This window comes from Acanthaster planci, linkage group LG18 (genome assembly GCF_054643075.1).
Source record: "Acanthaster planci isolate LZ-2023a linkage group LG18, COTS_SCS, whole genome shotgun sequence".
Classification (NCBI taxonomy): Eukaryota; Metazoa; Echinodermata; class Asteroidea; order Valvatida; family Acanthasteridae; genus Acanthaster; species Acanthaster planci.
The window spans coordinates 12,177,152-12,194,359 of record NC_141794.1 but is presented as its reverse complement, the minus strand read 5'-3'; the positions used below and the strand labels follow the sequence as shown (position 1 = coordinate 12,194,359).

At 42.0% G+C, this 17,208-nt stretch overlaps 2 protein-coding genes across 4 annotated transcripts; both read left to right on the top strand.

Moving 5' to 3' along the window:
* LOC110978676 (uncharacterized) lies at nucleotides 1-9,063 on the top strand. Of its 3 annotated transcripts, XM_022233845.2 has the most exons (10): nucleotides 1-201; nucleotides 530-631; nucleotides 1,383-1,421; nucleotides 1,544-1,710; nucleotides 2,145-2,311; nucleotides 3,109-3,237; nucleotides 3,517-3,624; nucleotides 4,261-4,379; nucleotides 5,037-5,193; nucleotides 5,850-9,063. In XM_022233845.2, the coding sequence occupies exons 1-10, from the start codon at nucleotides 96-98 to the stop codon at nucleotides 5,983-5,985; spliced, it is 1,230 nt and encodes a 409-aa protein (XP_022089537.1). In that variant the 5' UTR covers nucleotides 1-95; the 3' UTR covers nucleotides 5,986-9,063. The 3 variants fall into 3 exon arrangements, with proteins under 3 accessions (XP_022089537.1, XP_022089538.1, XP_087004752.1); XM_022233846.2 differs by lacking the exon at nucleotides 530-631; XM_087148626.1 differs by lacking the exons at nucleotides 530-631; nucleotides 1,383-1,421.
* Nucleotides 9,064-11,054: 1,991 nt separating this feature from the next.
* Nucleotides 11,055-17,206, top strand: LOC110978789 (steroid 17-alpha-hydroxylase/17,20 lyase-like). Its single transcript, XM_022234071.2, has 6 exons — nucleotides 11,055-11,799; nucleotides 12,741-13,008; nucleotides 14,781-15,080; nucleotides 15,191-15,357; nucleotides 15,584-15,687; nucleotides 15,948-17,206. Exons 1-6 carry the CDS (start codon nucleotides 11,363-11,365, stop codon nucleotides 16,220-16,222), a joined length of 1,551 nt encoding a protein of 516 aa, XP_022089763.2. The 5' UTR covers nucleotides 11,055-11,362; the 3' UTR covers nucleotides 16,223-17,206.
* Nucleotides 17,207-17,208: the final 2 nt, after the last annotated feature.

Below are 17,208 nucleotides of genomic sequence, written 5' to 3'. Positions count from 1 at the left end.
TCTCCGACTGCGCACACATGACATATGATGAGTGAACGGTAACTCAAGAATTTTTCAACTAGGGGCCTGTCTGCTTTATTCTTTCAAAATTGGAAATGGACGATGACTTTGTTTGCATAACGTGCAAACAGCTAGCCCTACCAGATGGGGAAACACTTGACGGAAAAATTCATGTTATTGTCGAAGACGGCAAGATAGCAGGTGAGAACTTAACCCAGTGTACGCCAGCGCAACGCAGTGGTTACGTGTTAGGGCGCCCCCTTGCGTTTTCAAGTCTTTACCTTCACTTGTCACTTTGTTGTCACTTATTGTCACTTATTGTTTTCCAAAATTCTTACTTCTTGTAACAATTGTAGCCAAGAAATGGCAAAAAAAAAAGGCAGATCGAAGGAAATGAAGCAAACCCCTGTGGTCGAAAAATGAAATACTGTCAAATTTGAACATGTTATAAAAGAAAAAGCTTATTATTCATGGATCCTTCAGCATATTTGCTCAGTGACTCATGAGTGAAACTGGTTTTTGCTGTCAGCAATTCTTGATCAGGAGGCTGATCTCGTGAAGAGCGCCAAGACACATTATTATGCAGATATTGTGACTCCTGGCTTTGTTGACATACACCACCATGGACTAGGTGAGCCCTTTGAGTGAACATAGTGAATAGGAATTAAGTTGAAAAATGGTCATTCTTTGCCAAACAAGCTAAAACAGTTCTGAGGGGTAAGGAAATTTTTCCTTTTCTCTTGACATGCTTGAGGGGTAACTGTAATCTTCCTGGATCTTCAGTACTCATCAATGAAAGTCATATACAAAATATTAAAGAGAAGTAAAACTGCAGAAGTTGGAATTTCAGGCTATTTATGGTGAAAGACAGCAATAGGTGGAAAGCCTTGGAGTAGCGCCGTGCAAAGGAATATATCTCTAATGAGTACATGTATGTGTGGTTCTGAACAGAACCTGGAGTATAACCACACATACTCATAAGAGGAATATTCCTTCGCATGGCGCTACCGCAAGCCTTTCCACCTACAATTGCAGAAGTTTATGTACACTTGCATATCGGTCACTCTGTAAATTAGGGATCAAATTTTTTGTGTCTCTGTCACATCTGACGTGATTTTAGAAGTTCAGAACACATTCTTTAATTCACAAGAGTGACGAATTAATGCAAATTTCCTGCCAAACAAATTGAGATAGTTTGAAATCAATTTCAGCGATATTTTCATGTCAAATTACACAAGTCAGGTGTAACAAGGAGTAAAAAATGTCACACTTTTGGACCCTGAATTTATAGAATGACCCATGCCTTTTACCAGTTAAGTACGAAACACCGCATCACCAGTCAATGTCAGAACAGATTGTTTTGTTTGGTTCTATGTCCACAGGCGGAGCAGATGACTTAGTACAGTTTTGGAGCAACCCAGGTACTCAGACAGAAATTGTGAAAATACAACAAAGATGCATTTTTAAGTCGTCATAGTTTTTTTGAGTTTTCTTCAAACTTGTTAGCCCTTCAAATCAATGATATTGATGCATTCATTTGCAGCTCACACGCAGACACGCCTTGTCAGGTATGGCGTCACCTCATTCCTCGCTTCGATGGTTTTCCCTAAAGACCTTGAGGCGCCCTCGGTCTACAACACGCTGAAAATCCTGGAGGGCATCGTGGGGGAGACGGGTCAGGGGTCAACTTGTGAAGGCATCCATGCCGAGGTCAGCAATGGAACAGGATTTCAAATTTTTTCATTTTGTTGCTTTGCTGTTATCATCTAAAAGATAAGTTTTTTGAGATTTGAGGTACATTTAATCTTCAAAAAGTACAAATAAGCTAAAGAAGTTGAAAACCTTTATACTGTCTTGATGAGACCTTATCACATTACATGTACTTTATCCCGGTTCAGCAGCATTAGACTACTGTAGGTCGGTATGAACTCATTCGACTCCTGCTCAAGATTTCTTTCTATTTTCATTTTCCTGTTGGATACAATTCTGAGGATTTTTCCAGATTTCTGGAGTTTTGATCCTTAAATTAAGATTCGTCCAGATTTCAAATATGTTTGATTTTTAAAGGCTGAGTCGTTTGATTTCTGCTTCTCTTTGGCATTTGTTACAAAAACACCAAGGGGACAATTTGAACTCTTTTTCAGGGACCGATAGTCAATGACTTTGGCGGCCTGCCGGTCGGGGATAACGAAATGCCGATTGCGGAATTCAAGAGGATTCTCGATGCCATGCCTAGCTGTCGTATCATGACGATCAGTCCTCATGTCGACGCCAAGAGCAACTACGCACGGATTAAAATGCTTCTCGAAAGGTGATTGGATAACTCACTGTTTGTAGAATTTGCCAGCTTTTGGCCAATGAAATGTATCCTTGTCGAGCCACAAGCCAGGTCTTTTAAGTTTCACCAGGAGACCTGTGAAGATTTTGCAGCGTTGAAAAAGCTAGTCTATGTGGCATTGCTGAGAATGAACCAGTTCGGTATTTTAAAAATGATGAAGTCATTGGAGAACACAGCACCTGACGTCACACCAGTTCGGAACAGGTTCAGTGCACATGAGGGGGACAGGCCTCATGAGCCTACGTTGATGTTCTTGATTGACCTACTGTAGGGAGCTTAGATGTGAAATTATAACATGTATAGCCCATCGTTTGTGCTAGTTTCTCCTTTTTCTGTGTATAAAGAAACCCCACCTCCGGGTAGACTGTTGTTGGACCGCTGTTAGTGGTATCTCCCTAGGTAGAGTCTGCACTTTTTACGGTGAGTCTGAAGGGCGCCACCGTATGGCGGAGGCGGGTCACACTAGTCTCCCACCTCCGTCATTGGTCGGTGCTTTTCGACCGCCACTCCACAGTCTCTGAATAAAACATTTGATTCAGCAGTCAAGCTGAACCCAAGAGCATCGTGGGCCAGTTGCTGCTCCACTTGTATACATTCCCCATACCACTGGACCCTGTGCCCGCGACTGCCCCACCACACTACGACACCTTTTTTTTGAGCCTGTGCTGTCAAAATACCCAACTGGATCACTGATGTGCCCTGAACATCAAGTATCAGTGATGGTCGAGAAAGGTGTTGTATATTTGTGTAAATGTTTGTGTGTACTCCAGGGGTATTGTTCCAGCATTGGGTCACGACAGACTCGCCTCAGAAGAAGAGATTCTAGGAGCGTTGAAGATAAAACCATCGGTACAGTTTCATATCACACATCTGTTCAACGTCTGCAGTTTTCATCACAGGTGAGTTGTGTGCCGAAAAGCAATAAAAAGACAAATTCATAGTATAAGTTTCATTCAAAGCTTTTACTGATTGCCATGGAAATGGAATTGGCTTTCCTCAAAATCTGTGATGGAGTATTATCTAAGCTTGAAAAATGAAATTCATAAAAATGTCAAGTTTGGGAGAGTGTTAGGTAAATTTAGATATCAAAATAAAAATCTACATCAAAAGGGTTTTGCAGATTTCAAGCCATTCATTATTTAAACCTGATTAATTATCAATGTGACTTTTTGTACTAGGAACCCAAGTCTCGTCAATTTTGGAATGACCGACCGATTCCCCTCGCTGCCTGGCTATGAGAAACTCGCCCCACCAACGGTAGAGATCATCGGCGACATGGTCCACGTGTGAGTCCAGTTTTTTTTTCTGTTCCCATGGGCTTTTGTGCTAGAAACCTAACAAATTTCAACAGACAGCAGGGCTCTGTATTGACCAGCACATGCCCAGGGAGAACCTGTTAATCACCAAATGGTCAACATAGTTGAAGTTTGGGTCATTTGGTGTAGATGAGCCTATCCAATCTAGGGATGACTTGCACAGTAGTTGTACCAACCCTGACAAAATCAAGCACAGTCCAAACATGGTACCACTAGCCAGTCGCTCCAGGGAACGACCACGGTGTGTCTGCACTCAAACAAAATTCAACACCATCACCCTAGGCTTGGATTCCTGAATGCAGCAAAGTCCAACACCAAGTTCCTCGTGCATAGTACTGAGTCACCCAAACTAAAGAATTTTTAGGTAGTCAGGACTAGATGTTAAGAGGAACCACCGACATGGTGTGATTATTGCAAAGCGCCTCGCGAGTTTCCCTGCATGGTTTATTTGACAAGGAAAAACAATGTCTTCAGGATTTTTGTCAAAGGTTATGTTTGAATAAATATTTCTTAGCTTCTGAACTGAGAAGCACTACCTCCACCAGAAGTCGATTAGAAAAGTAATGATTATTTCGCAGTTGTTTGCTTCTTTTTTTCTTTATACAGTCATCCGCTTGCTGTGTCTAATGTGCTGAGTTCTAGGCATTTTAATCAAGTAGCGTTCGTGTCCGACTGCACCGCCGAGGCCATACCCAACAAGAAGATGGCTTACAGCAACCGAGAGAGTAAGAAGCAGGCAGAGCTGCAGTGGAGTCCATCACAACTCACTGAAAGTTCTTCACAAGTCATTCAGTCTTTAAGTCAAGTCGTAGTTTATATTAATAAACTGTGACAGAAGTGTTCTTTTGTCGTTGCTCACCCTGTTTCTTACGACTGATCCTGTGAAAGGACTTGTGACCAGACTCGTGAAGGCACTTGTGAAAGGAGTTGTGATGGACTTGACTGAAGCATTAGAGGCAGGATGGGCCAGACAACAGGATCTTTCAACATTTTTCCGCCCACATAATGTCCGTTTTCACCTGGACGCCAATCGGAGTGATCCATCTCTACACAGAGCTTATGATGGTCTTTCTAATGCAAACTAAAGACCAGTTTATACTTCAGATGAATGCGAGAGCGAAGCAAATTGGATGTCACAAAACATTCGCAACAAACTTTGCTAGAGTTTTTGGAAATTTGCAGCCAAAAAAATTTGATTTGACGTCACAATTTTGCATTTGTTTTTGCTGTCGTGTCAACTTTGAAACAAAAAAGTGGTCCTAGGCTCATTTTTCTGGACTCCAATCTCATCAGTTGTGATTTTAGATGATGTCCTGTCCACCGCAGACATCAAATTTCTTTAACAGAATAATTACAAAGTTTCTTTGATTCTTGAAATTCAGTGACGGTAACTCCAGACGGTAAGTGTCTTGTCATCGAAGGCACGACGACCCTAGCCGGCAGTTGCTGCTCCTGCCTGGATGCCTTCAGGTCTCTGGTTAAGATATTCCACACCGGAATAGGCAAAGCCGCGGCCATGGTGGCTGAAAACCCTGCGAGGTATGTCGGTGTTCGTCCACTTTGTCAACACTTTTCCACTCTGAAGTGAAACCGAATGGCAGATATGCACTCACGGTTGTTGCCGAGTTGGTTTTGTGAAATCCATCAGAATTGTCTGCAGTGTCAATGACCTGCCAAACCCCGGAAGGCTGTCCACGTAAAATGGCATTGCCCTTTGACAACTTTGGCAAAGGCGCCATCTTAAAACCAGCAGAGAAAATTTTCAACAGAAGCGAAAAACATATTAGGTATCACAAAAACTTTGTGACTTCTTCATTCAAAATTTGCCTCTCGACATGAACAGAAGACAAATGACACTGCGTTCGATTTGGATTCTTCCACATTTATTTGAACAGATAAAATCAGAGAAAACATGTTTTCCTTTGAGTTGCTCTTTAAACCACCCATTCCAGACCACAGAGCACAATGAGAGATTAGCAGTGTTAATTTTTGCAGAGGGGGCAAACCGGAGATCCCAGAGAAAAATCTTCAAGGCAAAGGAGATAAACAGTGAACATCTCTGCTCACATATGGCCCTAGCAGGGAATCAAACCCGGGAACACATTGGTGAGAGGCGAGTGCTCTTCTCTCTGGCCAACCATGCTAACCTTTCAGATATTTGCTCCAATGGAATCATTTTTTTTTTTAATTTTTAGGATTGCAAATCTTGAAGGCATCGGAGCCGTGAAGGTGGGCAACCGAGCTGATCTTCTCCTTTTCGACGATGACCTCAACCTCCAGAAGACTTTTGTGTGTGGTCAGTCGGTGTACACAGCCAAGGAAGAGGAGTGAAGGAGATTGAGAAAAAATTGCCCAAGACAGGAGCGAAAAGGTACAAGTTACAGTGAAACTTTGGATCAAGATTATAAACGTATCCATGAACACTGTGATTTCACAGTCGAGCAGTGTTGCATTCATGTTGTCTGCGATCGTCTAGCAAGCCGAAATAGACTCCCGTGGTCAGGTCAAATTCATTGATAACACTTTTCCCGTCCATTCCGACCTTCAGAATAAGAGGTTGTGCCGTTATGTGACAATTTTCATTGGCTCTAGCTGTTTTTCATCTTTTCGCCATGGGCCAGGTAAAAGTTCCAACCCATATGCCAGTACCATTTAAGGCAAATTATGTCAGTTTTGTTTTTCTGGGTTTTTTGTTTTTTTAGGTGCAAATGTGCAAATGCTGAGGTGCAAATTTATTATTAGTTTTTCCGTCAAAATGAACAATCTCTCATTGGGCTCTGTGATGTTTGATTTTTTATGAAATTCCTCTAAAATAGGTCATTCTATCACAGTATTTATTTTTGAAGGATCATTATAACCATCGAAACCTACAAGAAAACAAACTGAAGCATACTTCTGATGTCTACAATGGTCTGGAGGTTGGCAACTCACAAATGCACTCAAGATAATCTCTGCATGTACATAGCATGCAATAGTACCATGCCACTCAGATGTGTGTGATAAACATACGCTTAATGCTTAAAAAGACTGCACAGCTATATCCTGAACAGCGCCCTCTGCTGTCTGCACTGACAGTGCATGGCAGTGCATAAGTAATCTTCAGTGAATTCAGTGTTTGCAGCAACATTCTGATGGACACCAGGGCAAGATTTACACGGAAAAGAGAATCTTTGGTCTTTAAGGTGCTTGAAAATTCTTGCAATAAGGTAAAAACTGCAACTTAGGGTATCAATTGATGTCCCCTCCCCACCTTCCCACTAACTTGTCAGGGGGTGGGGGAAGGGGGTGGGGATTGCTCCATGCTGTAGGGAATGATGAAATCCCCACCCCAGGGGAACCATCCTCTGTGGGAAAAGCATTGAAGCAAATGTTTGTTAGCACTGAAAAGAGTGACAAAATCTGAAACACAACGGTGTCCAAACTGTGACCAAATCGCAACTACATATAGGGTTGGGGCTGTAAGATAAGAGTGGCTGGAATAATTGACGGGCGCAGAAAACAAATCTGTTATTTGAACAGTAAGCTATCAAATGCCGATTTTATTGTGTCTCTGGATTATCGTATGTTTTTAATATGCTGCATTGGAAGGGTGCTTGTTCATTCTGTTGATGTGCTGTCCAAAAAGTGATTCTAATATTGATTGAAAACAGTGCTTCCGTAAATGTTAAATTTGCGATTACACAGAAACTTTGCTGCTCTAGCTCGATAGGCATTATACTTCAGCATTTGTATTGGTGTTTTAATGTTGAAAGTTACAGCTTAAATTTACCAACTTGTTAATTCATAGTGCAGAACCATTCCATTTCCAAATAATGCAAATGCGTCCAAATTCCGCATGGACGTCAACATTGGCTCAGAAACTTGTTGAGTATTCATTTCTCGTGGGAAATATTTCTTCAAGAACGTGCGCTTTGAACAAACCTGACAGAAGTGTTAGAGTTGTCTTAAATTATGAACACATTGTGTCAATTTTTAAAGTTCTTTTTCCTTGCTAAAAATACCAACCAATTTTTAAAATTTTACTGTATATTTCCCCTAAGATACACTTCTGGTCTTACTTGTACAAATTATATTCTAATCTTACCCATGAAGTTTTTAAGTGTATTATAATAAGTTCTGTGATTATGCGTACGTATTTCATGAAGCCTATAAATTACACCGATCTAGTCAGGAGTTACAACTTAACGCAATAAAGTCTCATCAAGATTTCAGACTTTGTTGTTCACAGATTTTAGAGAAATCCTCCTTATCAAACTATTATCCAGGGAAATTGTAAGAAGCATAATTTGAATTTATTGTTCATCTAATACCGTTTCTCATTAACTCAGTTGCACAACCACGTGTAAGGTTGCAGACCAGTAAATAAACTACCACGGATGACAGTAATAAAATACCTTCGCATCATCAGACAACACCCGAAATTCGTCAAAATGTCTCGCGAATACACACTCCCAGTCCTGTGTATTAGCCTTCTACAGCTGTGATTTTACAAACCCAGGAGTTTGCGGGCTCCAAACTGCTCTCGTAGCCTAGAGTTTAGAGTTTCCAAATCGAGATTTGGTTCCCATGAGCCGTTTGGGGCATATCTATGGACTAGGTCTGCAGGGAGTCCATGGCTTAATTGGTAGTCTAGGGCCAATTTCATAGAGCTGCTTATGCACAAAATTTGCGTAAGCGGGAAAAAAAATTTGCTTAATAAACAAAGATTACCAGCTTAAACTATATCTGATAGTCATGCTAACCAAAAACAGCTAAATACGATCCCAAAACAATATACATAACATGGAGTTTTGGCTGGTTACCTGATATATCAAGTAAGGTTTTTTTCGCGCTGAAGCAAATTTCAAGCTTAAGCAGCTCTATGAAATTGGCCCCTCCTGAGGCTTGACACTCTCGAGTTTGTTGTTGCATGTATACGTACATTACCACCATGGAGGTGTGGTTACAACAGTTGGATAAAACCCAAAACTACAGATTGTGGAAGTGGGTTGATGCAAGGTATAACAAACTATTTACACTTATTGTATTCCTTGGTGTGTGACCTAGAGGTTCCTCGAGGAACCCCAGGCAAGATCTTCTCATTTGACTGTCCTATTTAGATTTCATTTTGGCCTCATCGATATTTGTAAAACTGAACAATTTCTACTGAGGATTACTTGTTATTTTATGAAGTAATTGTCATTTGTTTCATGTAGTGTTTGTTGTTTGTTTGTTTGTTTTTTTTTTGGTTTTTAATGATGTGCAGAAATGCTGATTCGATGTGCAATACATTGCCAGCAGAATATTGTTTTGGAAATAAAAAGTCTGTTGACGGGAATGCTCTTTAATGGCTAGACGTTAATCAGTAAGCCCATGAGGATGTTTAGGAAGAGGTCCAAAACAAAAATAAAAGCGTCAAGCCCGAAGTTAGTAACGGCTACCTTGTTGATTGATGTGTTGATCGTATTCATTGTTTATGAAATCATGCTCTGTACTATCCTGTTGTTATAGTACAGTCAACGATCTCAATAATTTTACAGAGATATTCAAAAGAACTTTTGGCAGTCAAAAGATAAATCAAGGATTTCGCACAGTGAGCTTACGATAAGATTGCCACTCTGCCAACAAGAACGACTCGAGATGTTGACCTAAAAAAAAAATCGGTTCTGTGTCCGTTGGCCCAAAACCTTTCTCGGCAATCAGTAATCTGGGGTGTGTGTGAGAAAACTCAAGGCTTAGAGGTAATTCTCCTTTGATAGAGTTAGTCCGGTCGCAGTCCTGCACCTAACAGCGCTCCGCCAAAAGACGTATTATCTCCCAATACCGTAATTAGTTCGCACTCTCTCGGGTCACTGTACTTTTCTGTGAATAAGTCACTTGGGTGGCTTTGGCTCAACCTTGTGGCGATTGGGGCCCCGACGGCTGTTTCCTGGCAGTTGATCTATTCGCTGAGGAGGGGTACTATACGGATGGATGCAACTTCCACGAGACTCGTGCTGAGATCACCGTCTTCCTCAATGCGCATGCGTGAGCTGTATTTATTAACACCCTCGCTGCCACAAGTGCGCAAGTTTTCCGGTGCAAGCACAGCACGGGGCGGTCCTTGTCACGCCAGTACCTGTTGATAGACCTTGGACGCGGGTTGTTGTCGGACCCATTCTCCCCTGTCGACAGGGGTCCTCTGTACTTTTCGTCCTTGTGTTTGGAAGGTAACACCGTTTTGTAATTACCAATCAATGAAACATGTAAGTGGTTGGAAGGGTCCCGGCAAACATCTTTCCCTCAAGTTTTTTTTCTTTTTTTTGGGGGGGGGGGGGGGAAAGCGCTTCATTATCTCCTTGAGGGAGATGAACAGAAGGTCGTCAGTTATTGTGATGTGGTGTAGCTAGGTGAATAATTGCTCTGGGAGGAATCGGGTTTTATTCAACCGAGGTTAAACGCGAAACTCATTAATTTTGGAGAGAAAACAGATGACAAAGGGTTTTATTCGGCCAAAAAGTATTTAGTTTTTTCTCTCTTTTAGAAAGAAATTGTCGCTGACCGACTGTTTCTAGAAATTACTCGCCATCAAATACATGTGTAAAGAAATTTAGGTCCAAGTAAAATAGACAAAGAACATTTTGTCAAAACTTTCTGGGGTTTGATTTTACGTTTGATTCCAGAGTTGTACTCCGTGTAAGCTTGAGTTATATTTCGAATTTCAGGGTGGGGATGTTTGGACTTGCAAGGTAGAGCGCCGAAAATATGTTTTCTAGAATATAGTAGTGATTGGTTTTGCAAAAACGATTTGCTGAACCCGAATTCTTGCATGTTTGTGAAAAGTCTCTAGAGACGTAAACGCTTCACCGACGACTGGTTGGCTGAATCAACTGGTTTGTTGGAAATTAGTAGGCTAACACAGATTTCTTTGAAATAATATTTTATTGTACGATGATATGGTGTTTTATTTCGGCTCAAATCGGCTACAGACTGCGAGTTCCTCTCGGCACGAATGGAGAGTTAACAAGTTGGAGTTCACTGTACTTTCAGTGCTTTGACTAGATTAGCATCCAAATGGCCACTTCAGGCAAAGAAGATTCCCAAAAGGAATCTCGGAATGAAGGCTACCTCCCATTGTCCCATCCTTGAAGAAGGGCCCCGGGCCCTCAAGCAGCCCGTCTGGCCCCAGCTAACGCCGCCACACCGCTATCACTCAAACTTTCTGACGCGGGGAAAGGTCGCATACCGATCGAATTTTTTGATTCGGCCAATCGGAGGCCTTCTCGGCCCCATCATCAGGTGCTACCCGAAATTCGTTTCATACCCTGGTGTAAAAGGAAACGCAAATTGACAAAAGGGGTTCGCTGAAGGAATGCACGCGATGACCAACATAAACCAGGGCCGTCTTTTTCTCCCCTTGACAAACACAAAGCTCTCCTAGATAATTACAGTTCTTGTTTTCTTGGACAAACAAGTGCCCCTGCACTTTTTCAGTCACTTTTGCTGGTGGTGATCGATGCGCCAACTGAATAAGAAACTGATGATTGTCTTTGGCGCTGTGTAGAATTAGATCAGATCTTTTCGAGTAAACCTTTTTGCGGACTGGTGCTACAGAAGTTGTGCTAAGCTTGTTAGCAGATCTTGTTGGCTGGTTTGCATAATTATAAGAATCGAGTAGACTTTACCAGATCTTGTTGGATGGTTTGCACGATAAAAACAACGAATTGCAGCAGAAAGACACCAGTAGGTCATGATGACAGAGATCCTGATATTTGTTACGTTCTTTCTTATCTGCCGTCTTCTAATAAGTCGTTACGGTTGTAGGCGCTCCGAGCGCAGGCGAAATTTCCCGCCGCGTCCCACCGGGCTTCCCCTCTTGGGCAACCTGGCCGTGTTCCTCGGCGACGGGCGGCCGCTGTGTGTCGCGCTCCGAGAGCTGGGCGCCACACACGGGGACGTGTTCGGCCTGCAGGCGTGCGGCAAGGAATTCGTAGTCCTGAGTAGCTCGCGGGCGATCCGTGACGCTTTCGTCAGGCGGTCGGTGGACTTCGCCGGCCGGCCCTACATGTTCTCCCTTAGCCTACTGACCAGGAAAAACTGCGGAATTGCCTTCTCGGATTATGGGCCGGCTTGGAGAGGACATCGTAAGGATGCTGCGTCCGCCTTACGCATGATCCTACAGCAAAGGTGTGTGAAATTGTGCCGTTCTCTAATGCAGTTTTTGGACAACTTTGTAAGAGATTTTATTTCAATGCTCCCGCTTAACAAAGGTGGAAAGTTCCCACCCTCAAATGAGTCCTCTTAATCAAACAGTGCAGACGTAGTTGGAAAAAGTGAATAACGACCTTTTCCAAAATACGAAGACAGACGCATGTTTTGTTACGTATTCTTACACACACAGGATTAATATAATTAATTTTTTTGATATGAAATGATTTTTCATCGATCCAAATAAGGGCTAAGTTTCAAAGTTGAACCAACAGACGGGATGATACAATAAGTTATGCACAATACACAAATAATTTAAGATTTTAGAAAGGCATTTGAAACTGTGTTCAGTCACGATATTTAATTCTGTTTTTTTTCTAAAATTTCTTTCCAAAAGGATGTGAACCAATACTTCGAAAAATTACTGAGTTGAAAAGATCGCTGCATTCTTTGAAGTTTTATATAATATAATTACCAGACCCACTGTTTTCAATTTATCATCGGCCGATATTTTTGTAAGACGCAAATATGAATAGAAAAGAAAATCTTTCAGAATTTTAAGATATTATTGATCCATCTTAAAATTTCGGAAAGTTTTAATTTCCAGAGTGTATAAGAGCCCCATACATACAGACATCACTAATTTTCCTCAGTGATAACCATCAGTGATAACAATGTCCTTAAAGGTTAAATTCAGCAGAAATAAAACTGAAACGTTTACTTAAAAAACGCTGTGCACAGGATGTAAAGTAATGTTCGTGTATAGAACTTTCTCCAGTAATGCAATTGTTTGACTGGAAAATTGTGAAAAATTATGCGTAAATGTTATAAACAACATTAAAAAAGTGAGGTTTGGAATCCAACATTATCGTTATGTAATTAAACACTTCAATACCAGCTTACGTCTCCTTTATTTTTAGCGGAGGAGTGCGCGGCCGCTCCATCGCTGAAAAAACCATCTTGCAAGAAGTGTCTGGCGCGGTGTCCGATATGGCAGCCTCCGATGGACGTCCAATAGATCCGAGCGAAACGTTGACCGTGGCTCTCATCAACACCGTCTGCAGCTTGACCTTTGGCTGTCGCTACGGTCCGGACGATGCCGAGATGAAAGCTTTCGTCTCGGCTAATCATAAACTGAAGGAACTGTTCAAGCCGGGTCATCCGTTGGATCTGTTCCCGTTTTTGAAGGTTAGTTTGGCAACAGTGACAACCAGCTTTTGCAAACATTGTTGAAAAGACATGAATTTGAGACGGAAAATATTTTGAAACACTTAACTTTCAAATCTTGTCGAGTCGTCATTTAGGCCTATCTGTTGCACAACCAAAGAAGTGGTGTTAACAAGCAATATTGTTTTTCAAAAGGCCAGTTTAATTCAAATTGTATCATTCTATCAGTAGTTTACAGATCTGCCTGACAGTTAATGACTACTGGCACACGAAGCGAAATATTAGTTTTCTATTAACCCTTTTTTAAGCAGAACTAAATGTTTGACCGATTTTAAATCGAACTGGAGTTAAGTCTCCCCAAATGTGTCTTTAAAATGGGTTCTTGGTGGACTGATATGAACTGGAATTGAATAAATTTAAACTGGAACTTTGTTACAACTAAACTATTGACAATGTCTGTTTGAAAATTTCCGTCGATCGAAAACAGTGCCTCGATTTTGTGAGTAGAGTTAAGCACGGGTCAACGGTCACGCGGTTTTTTCCTGCACTTTCATTTGCCCCCTATCAGAGGGACTAAATGTCTCCAGAACTTACTCTTAAATTCTCCTCAAGGCCTCGGCATCGACTTACCCCTCAACACTATTATGATATTGATTGTCATAGAGGCCTAATTATAGTTTATTACCCGGTGCGGGAGAGCCATTAAAAAGGGATGATGAGACTCGATTACCAGGGACAATTGGTCTTGACGCGGTCATTATGGTAACACCCCTGCCGTGTATTGATCTCTTCAGCCCGCCCAAAAGATGGGTGGCTCCTTGGCGAAGAGAAAATCTTCGTACGTGGGTGGGAAAGTTCTCAAAAGATTAAAAATTTAAGAACGATATCGGTGAACAACAAGGAAAAACGTATACGAGAAGAGAAATTAAAAATACTGTACAGAATTATCTCGAAAAGAGGCTTGCTCATTGCTTTTATTCTGAGAAAGAACTAAAACATTAAGAGGGGAAATTTTCATTCGTCGAAATTTGATTACTTCGTTACGGATTAAAGCAATTTCAAAGAGAAGAAAGCAAAAATAGACAACTTTGCAAAGAGGAAAATGTTTCCCCCAGAATCTGCCACGGTGCTGCAGGCTTTTCTTGACCCTTGACGCTGACCGTCAGTCACGTGAAACTCTGAGCCCAAGAAAATCCCCCATCGGCAAAAAGTGCAGTGCACTTTACTAACACCCAAATATCCAAAGGTCCTTGGTGTGCCCCAGTACTCTCATTGGAATCACCTGAGTGAATGAACCAGGTACAAAAAAATACCCATTGTGGTTACCCCTTGTTTGGTCGTCAGTTGGCGAAGAGCCGGTTGATGGGTGATCATCAGCCTTGTCAGTCGTTTGTGAAGGAATTCGCGTCACCAAATCCTTGCTCATGTACTCCGATGACCTGTTCGGGGAAGTCACTTTACTTCTTGCGCTCGTTCGCCGACCTTGGAGTATTTCGTCAAACTGTTCGGCGGCGAATGCGTTTCTGCCGTCAGTGACTTCTAGTCGGTTTGACTTAACTCTGCACAGCTACTTACTTAATTAATACAAAATGTACGGTCTTTCACAGGTGTTATTTGGAGCTTGGAAAACAATCGTATAAAAAAGCACAGGTTCAAGCAATTATTGCATTATCAACATACTTCATATACAGAAGCGTTCTTCACTGTGCAAGGAAAGTATGTTTCGGAACAAAAAGCAGCACTTAGGAGTCGCCTAAGTCACTACTCAACAGACCGATCGTCCTTACTTTCAGATATTCCCATCAAAACGCATGCGCACAATTCAGGAGCTCATCAAGACACGTGACTCCATTCTCCAAGCGCAGTACGAGGACCACGTGGCCACCTTCCGACCCGATAACATCCGGGACATCACCGATGCCTTTCTGAAGTCCGTACAAGACAGTGCCAATCGGAATAATGGCGCAAGCGATGACGTCACCATGACGGAGGACCAAGTGGTGATGTCAATGTGGGAGATATTTGCGGGCGGTTTTGAGTCAACTTTCCAAACCCTGAGATGGGCGTTGGCCTATTTGATCCATTATCCAGAGGTGAAGATCTTCACTTTATAAGCCTTACTTGTTAATGTGAGCCTTGAGTTTTTAAATCCTCGCTCCTTCTATGGATTTTTTTCTTTTATTTTCCGGGCTTTTGATTTCAGGTACAGAAACGACTGCAAGCCGAGATAGACAACAACGTCCCCGCTGGCTTGCCGACTTGGGGTGACCGCTCAAGGCTTCCGTATCTCGAAGCCACGGTGCTTGAGACATTACGTCACAGCTCATTCTCGTCTCTGAATGGTCCACACGTGACCACATGCGACACAAAGTAAGTGATTTGCAATAATTATTCACCAACATTCAGCCAATTGCATCCGGAGATTGATCAGCTTAAGAAAGTAATGAGGCAACTCGTTCATTGGTTGGTTCTGCGGCTAGCTCTTCATAATTTGTACACGTCATCATTTACAAAACGCATGTACATGTACACCTTCCTATCCTGAAAGCTGCCTTGTGGATTGTGAACAATAATTCGACTGATTTGCCTTACACAGGCTGGGAGACTATGACATCCCACAAGGCACAACCGTTCTGTGTAATCTGTGGTGGGTGCATCACGATCCAGAAAACTGGAAAGATCCAAACAACTTCCGACCAGGTATGGAAACCAAACGCTTGTTAGTGTTGTTCATGCCATAACTTTCGACCAATGCAAACTTTCGTTTGCGGGACAAGCCTTGAAACTTCAACCGGATAGGTCGAGCGCAACTGGAGTGAGTAATGAATATGCATGTTTCTGACGTCAAGGATCCATTGCTCCACCCCCTATTCTTATTTCACTAATAATGATATTCATAAGTGTACGTCATGCGCAAAACATTCTACATATATAGGCTTATTTATTTGATTGCCACGCAGAGCATTTCTTGGACGAAGGAGGCAAAGTGTTCATACCGGAGCACTTCTTGCCGTTCTCCATCGGGCCTCGTTTCTGCTTGGGCAAGCAGCTGGCGACCATGGGGCTGTTCTTGTACCTGGGTGGCATTTTGAAGCACTTTTCCCTTCAATGCCCTCCGGGGGAGAAACCGCCCTCCCTGAAAGCAGAGAGTTCGGACCCTATCAGGACGATCGGAGGTTTCCGGATTGCCTTGAAGAAGCGCCAGTCACATGATACTGTCTGCCTTCCAGCATAAAACGAGGGATATTCAGTAACACCTAGCCCCCTCCCCTCAAAAAAAGTCTGTGAACTTTTGGAACGGGAATATGAAACGAGACTTGCCACATATAAACTGTGCCACAGATGTGGCAAATGCTGATTTCAGAGATACTTTATGAGCAAGTATCCATTTTCTTCAATTTTGTTTAAACTCAACCAAACGAAAGTTGAGATTTAGACGAAAAGACAAAAGCGGCCATGGTATAACGGTAAACAGGCAGAACCAATAAAAAGAGAAGACGAAAAAATTCTCCATATTTAACAAAGTCTTTTACAAGGCAGTCGGTCTCGCGTTTGATTCAGGAATTTACTGAGAAGTAAGCCTACATTTTTAATAATTTCTTGACGTCTTGTGTACATTATATTACTTTCGCACTGCAACATTTGATTTACGTATATTCTATTAAACAATAATTTCAGGATATAGCATTTGTTTACTGACAGATTTCTAAAAAAATTTAGACAGAGGACAGACAAGAAGCCCATTCGTGTTATTTCTTAATGAAGTCCATTTAGAAGCTATTTGATTTCGATAACAATGTAATCGTATATTCATGTACTTTATAGTTTATGAGTTACTTTGTTCTCAAGAATACATATTTATCTGGAGGGATTGTTCGTTGGTTTGAGCACTTGGGGTAATGCAAGGTTTCGTTGGCATAAAAGGGCGATTCACAATAGTACGCCTCCAAGAGTTTGCCACGCGTCGGCCAATCGCAGGGCGCGAAATCTGTCGACCCAATGCGCGTTTGGAAAGGGTCATCAGATTTCGCACGTTGTGATTGGCCGACGCGTAGCAAACTGAATCGCCCGTATTGAAGACGGGCTTCAGAGCCCATGCCTTTCTGTGACACATCACTGTGCCACCATGCAACCTGACATCTTATGTCTACTTCTTTAGGAAATTGGACTGTAACCAAGTCTTATACCTCTTCAGATAAACAGTGCAGTGATGGCAAGATC

Coding starts and splice junctions, on each gene's coding strand:
- LOC110978676 (XM_022233845.2), top strand. CDS start 96: ATGGACGATGACTTTGTTTGCATAACGTGCAAACAGCTAGCCCTACCA. Junction 202..529: donor CGAAGACGGCAAGATAGCAG/GTGAGAACTTAA, acceptor TTTTGCTGTCAG/CAATTCTTGATCAGGAGGCT. Junction 3,625..4,260: donor ATCGGCGACATGGTCCACGT/GTGAGTCCAGTT, acceptor TTCTTTATACAG/TCATCCGCTTGCTGTGTCTA.
- LOC110978789 (XM_022234071.2), top strand. CDS start 11,363: ATGATGACAGAGATCCTGATATTTGTTACGTTCTTTCTTATCTGCCGT. Junction 13,009..14,780: donor ATCTGTTCCCGTTTTTGAAG/GTTAGTTTGGCA, acceptor CCTTACTTTCAG/ATATTCCCATCAAAACGCAT. Junction 15,688..15,947: donor TCCAAACAACTTCCGACCAG/GTATGGAAACCA, acceptor ATTGCCACGCAG/AGCATTTCTTGGACGAAGGA.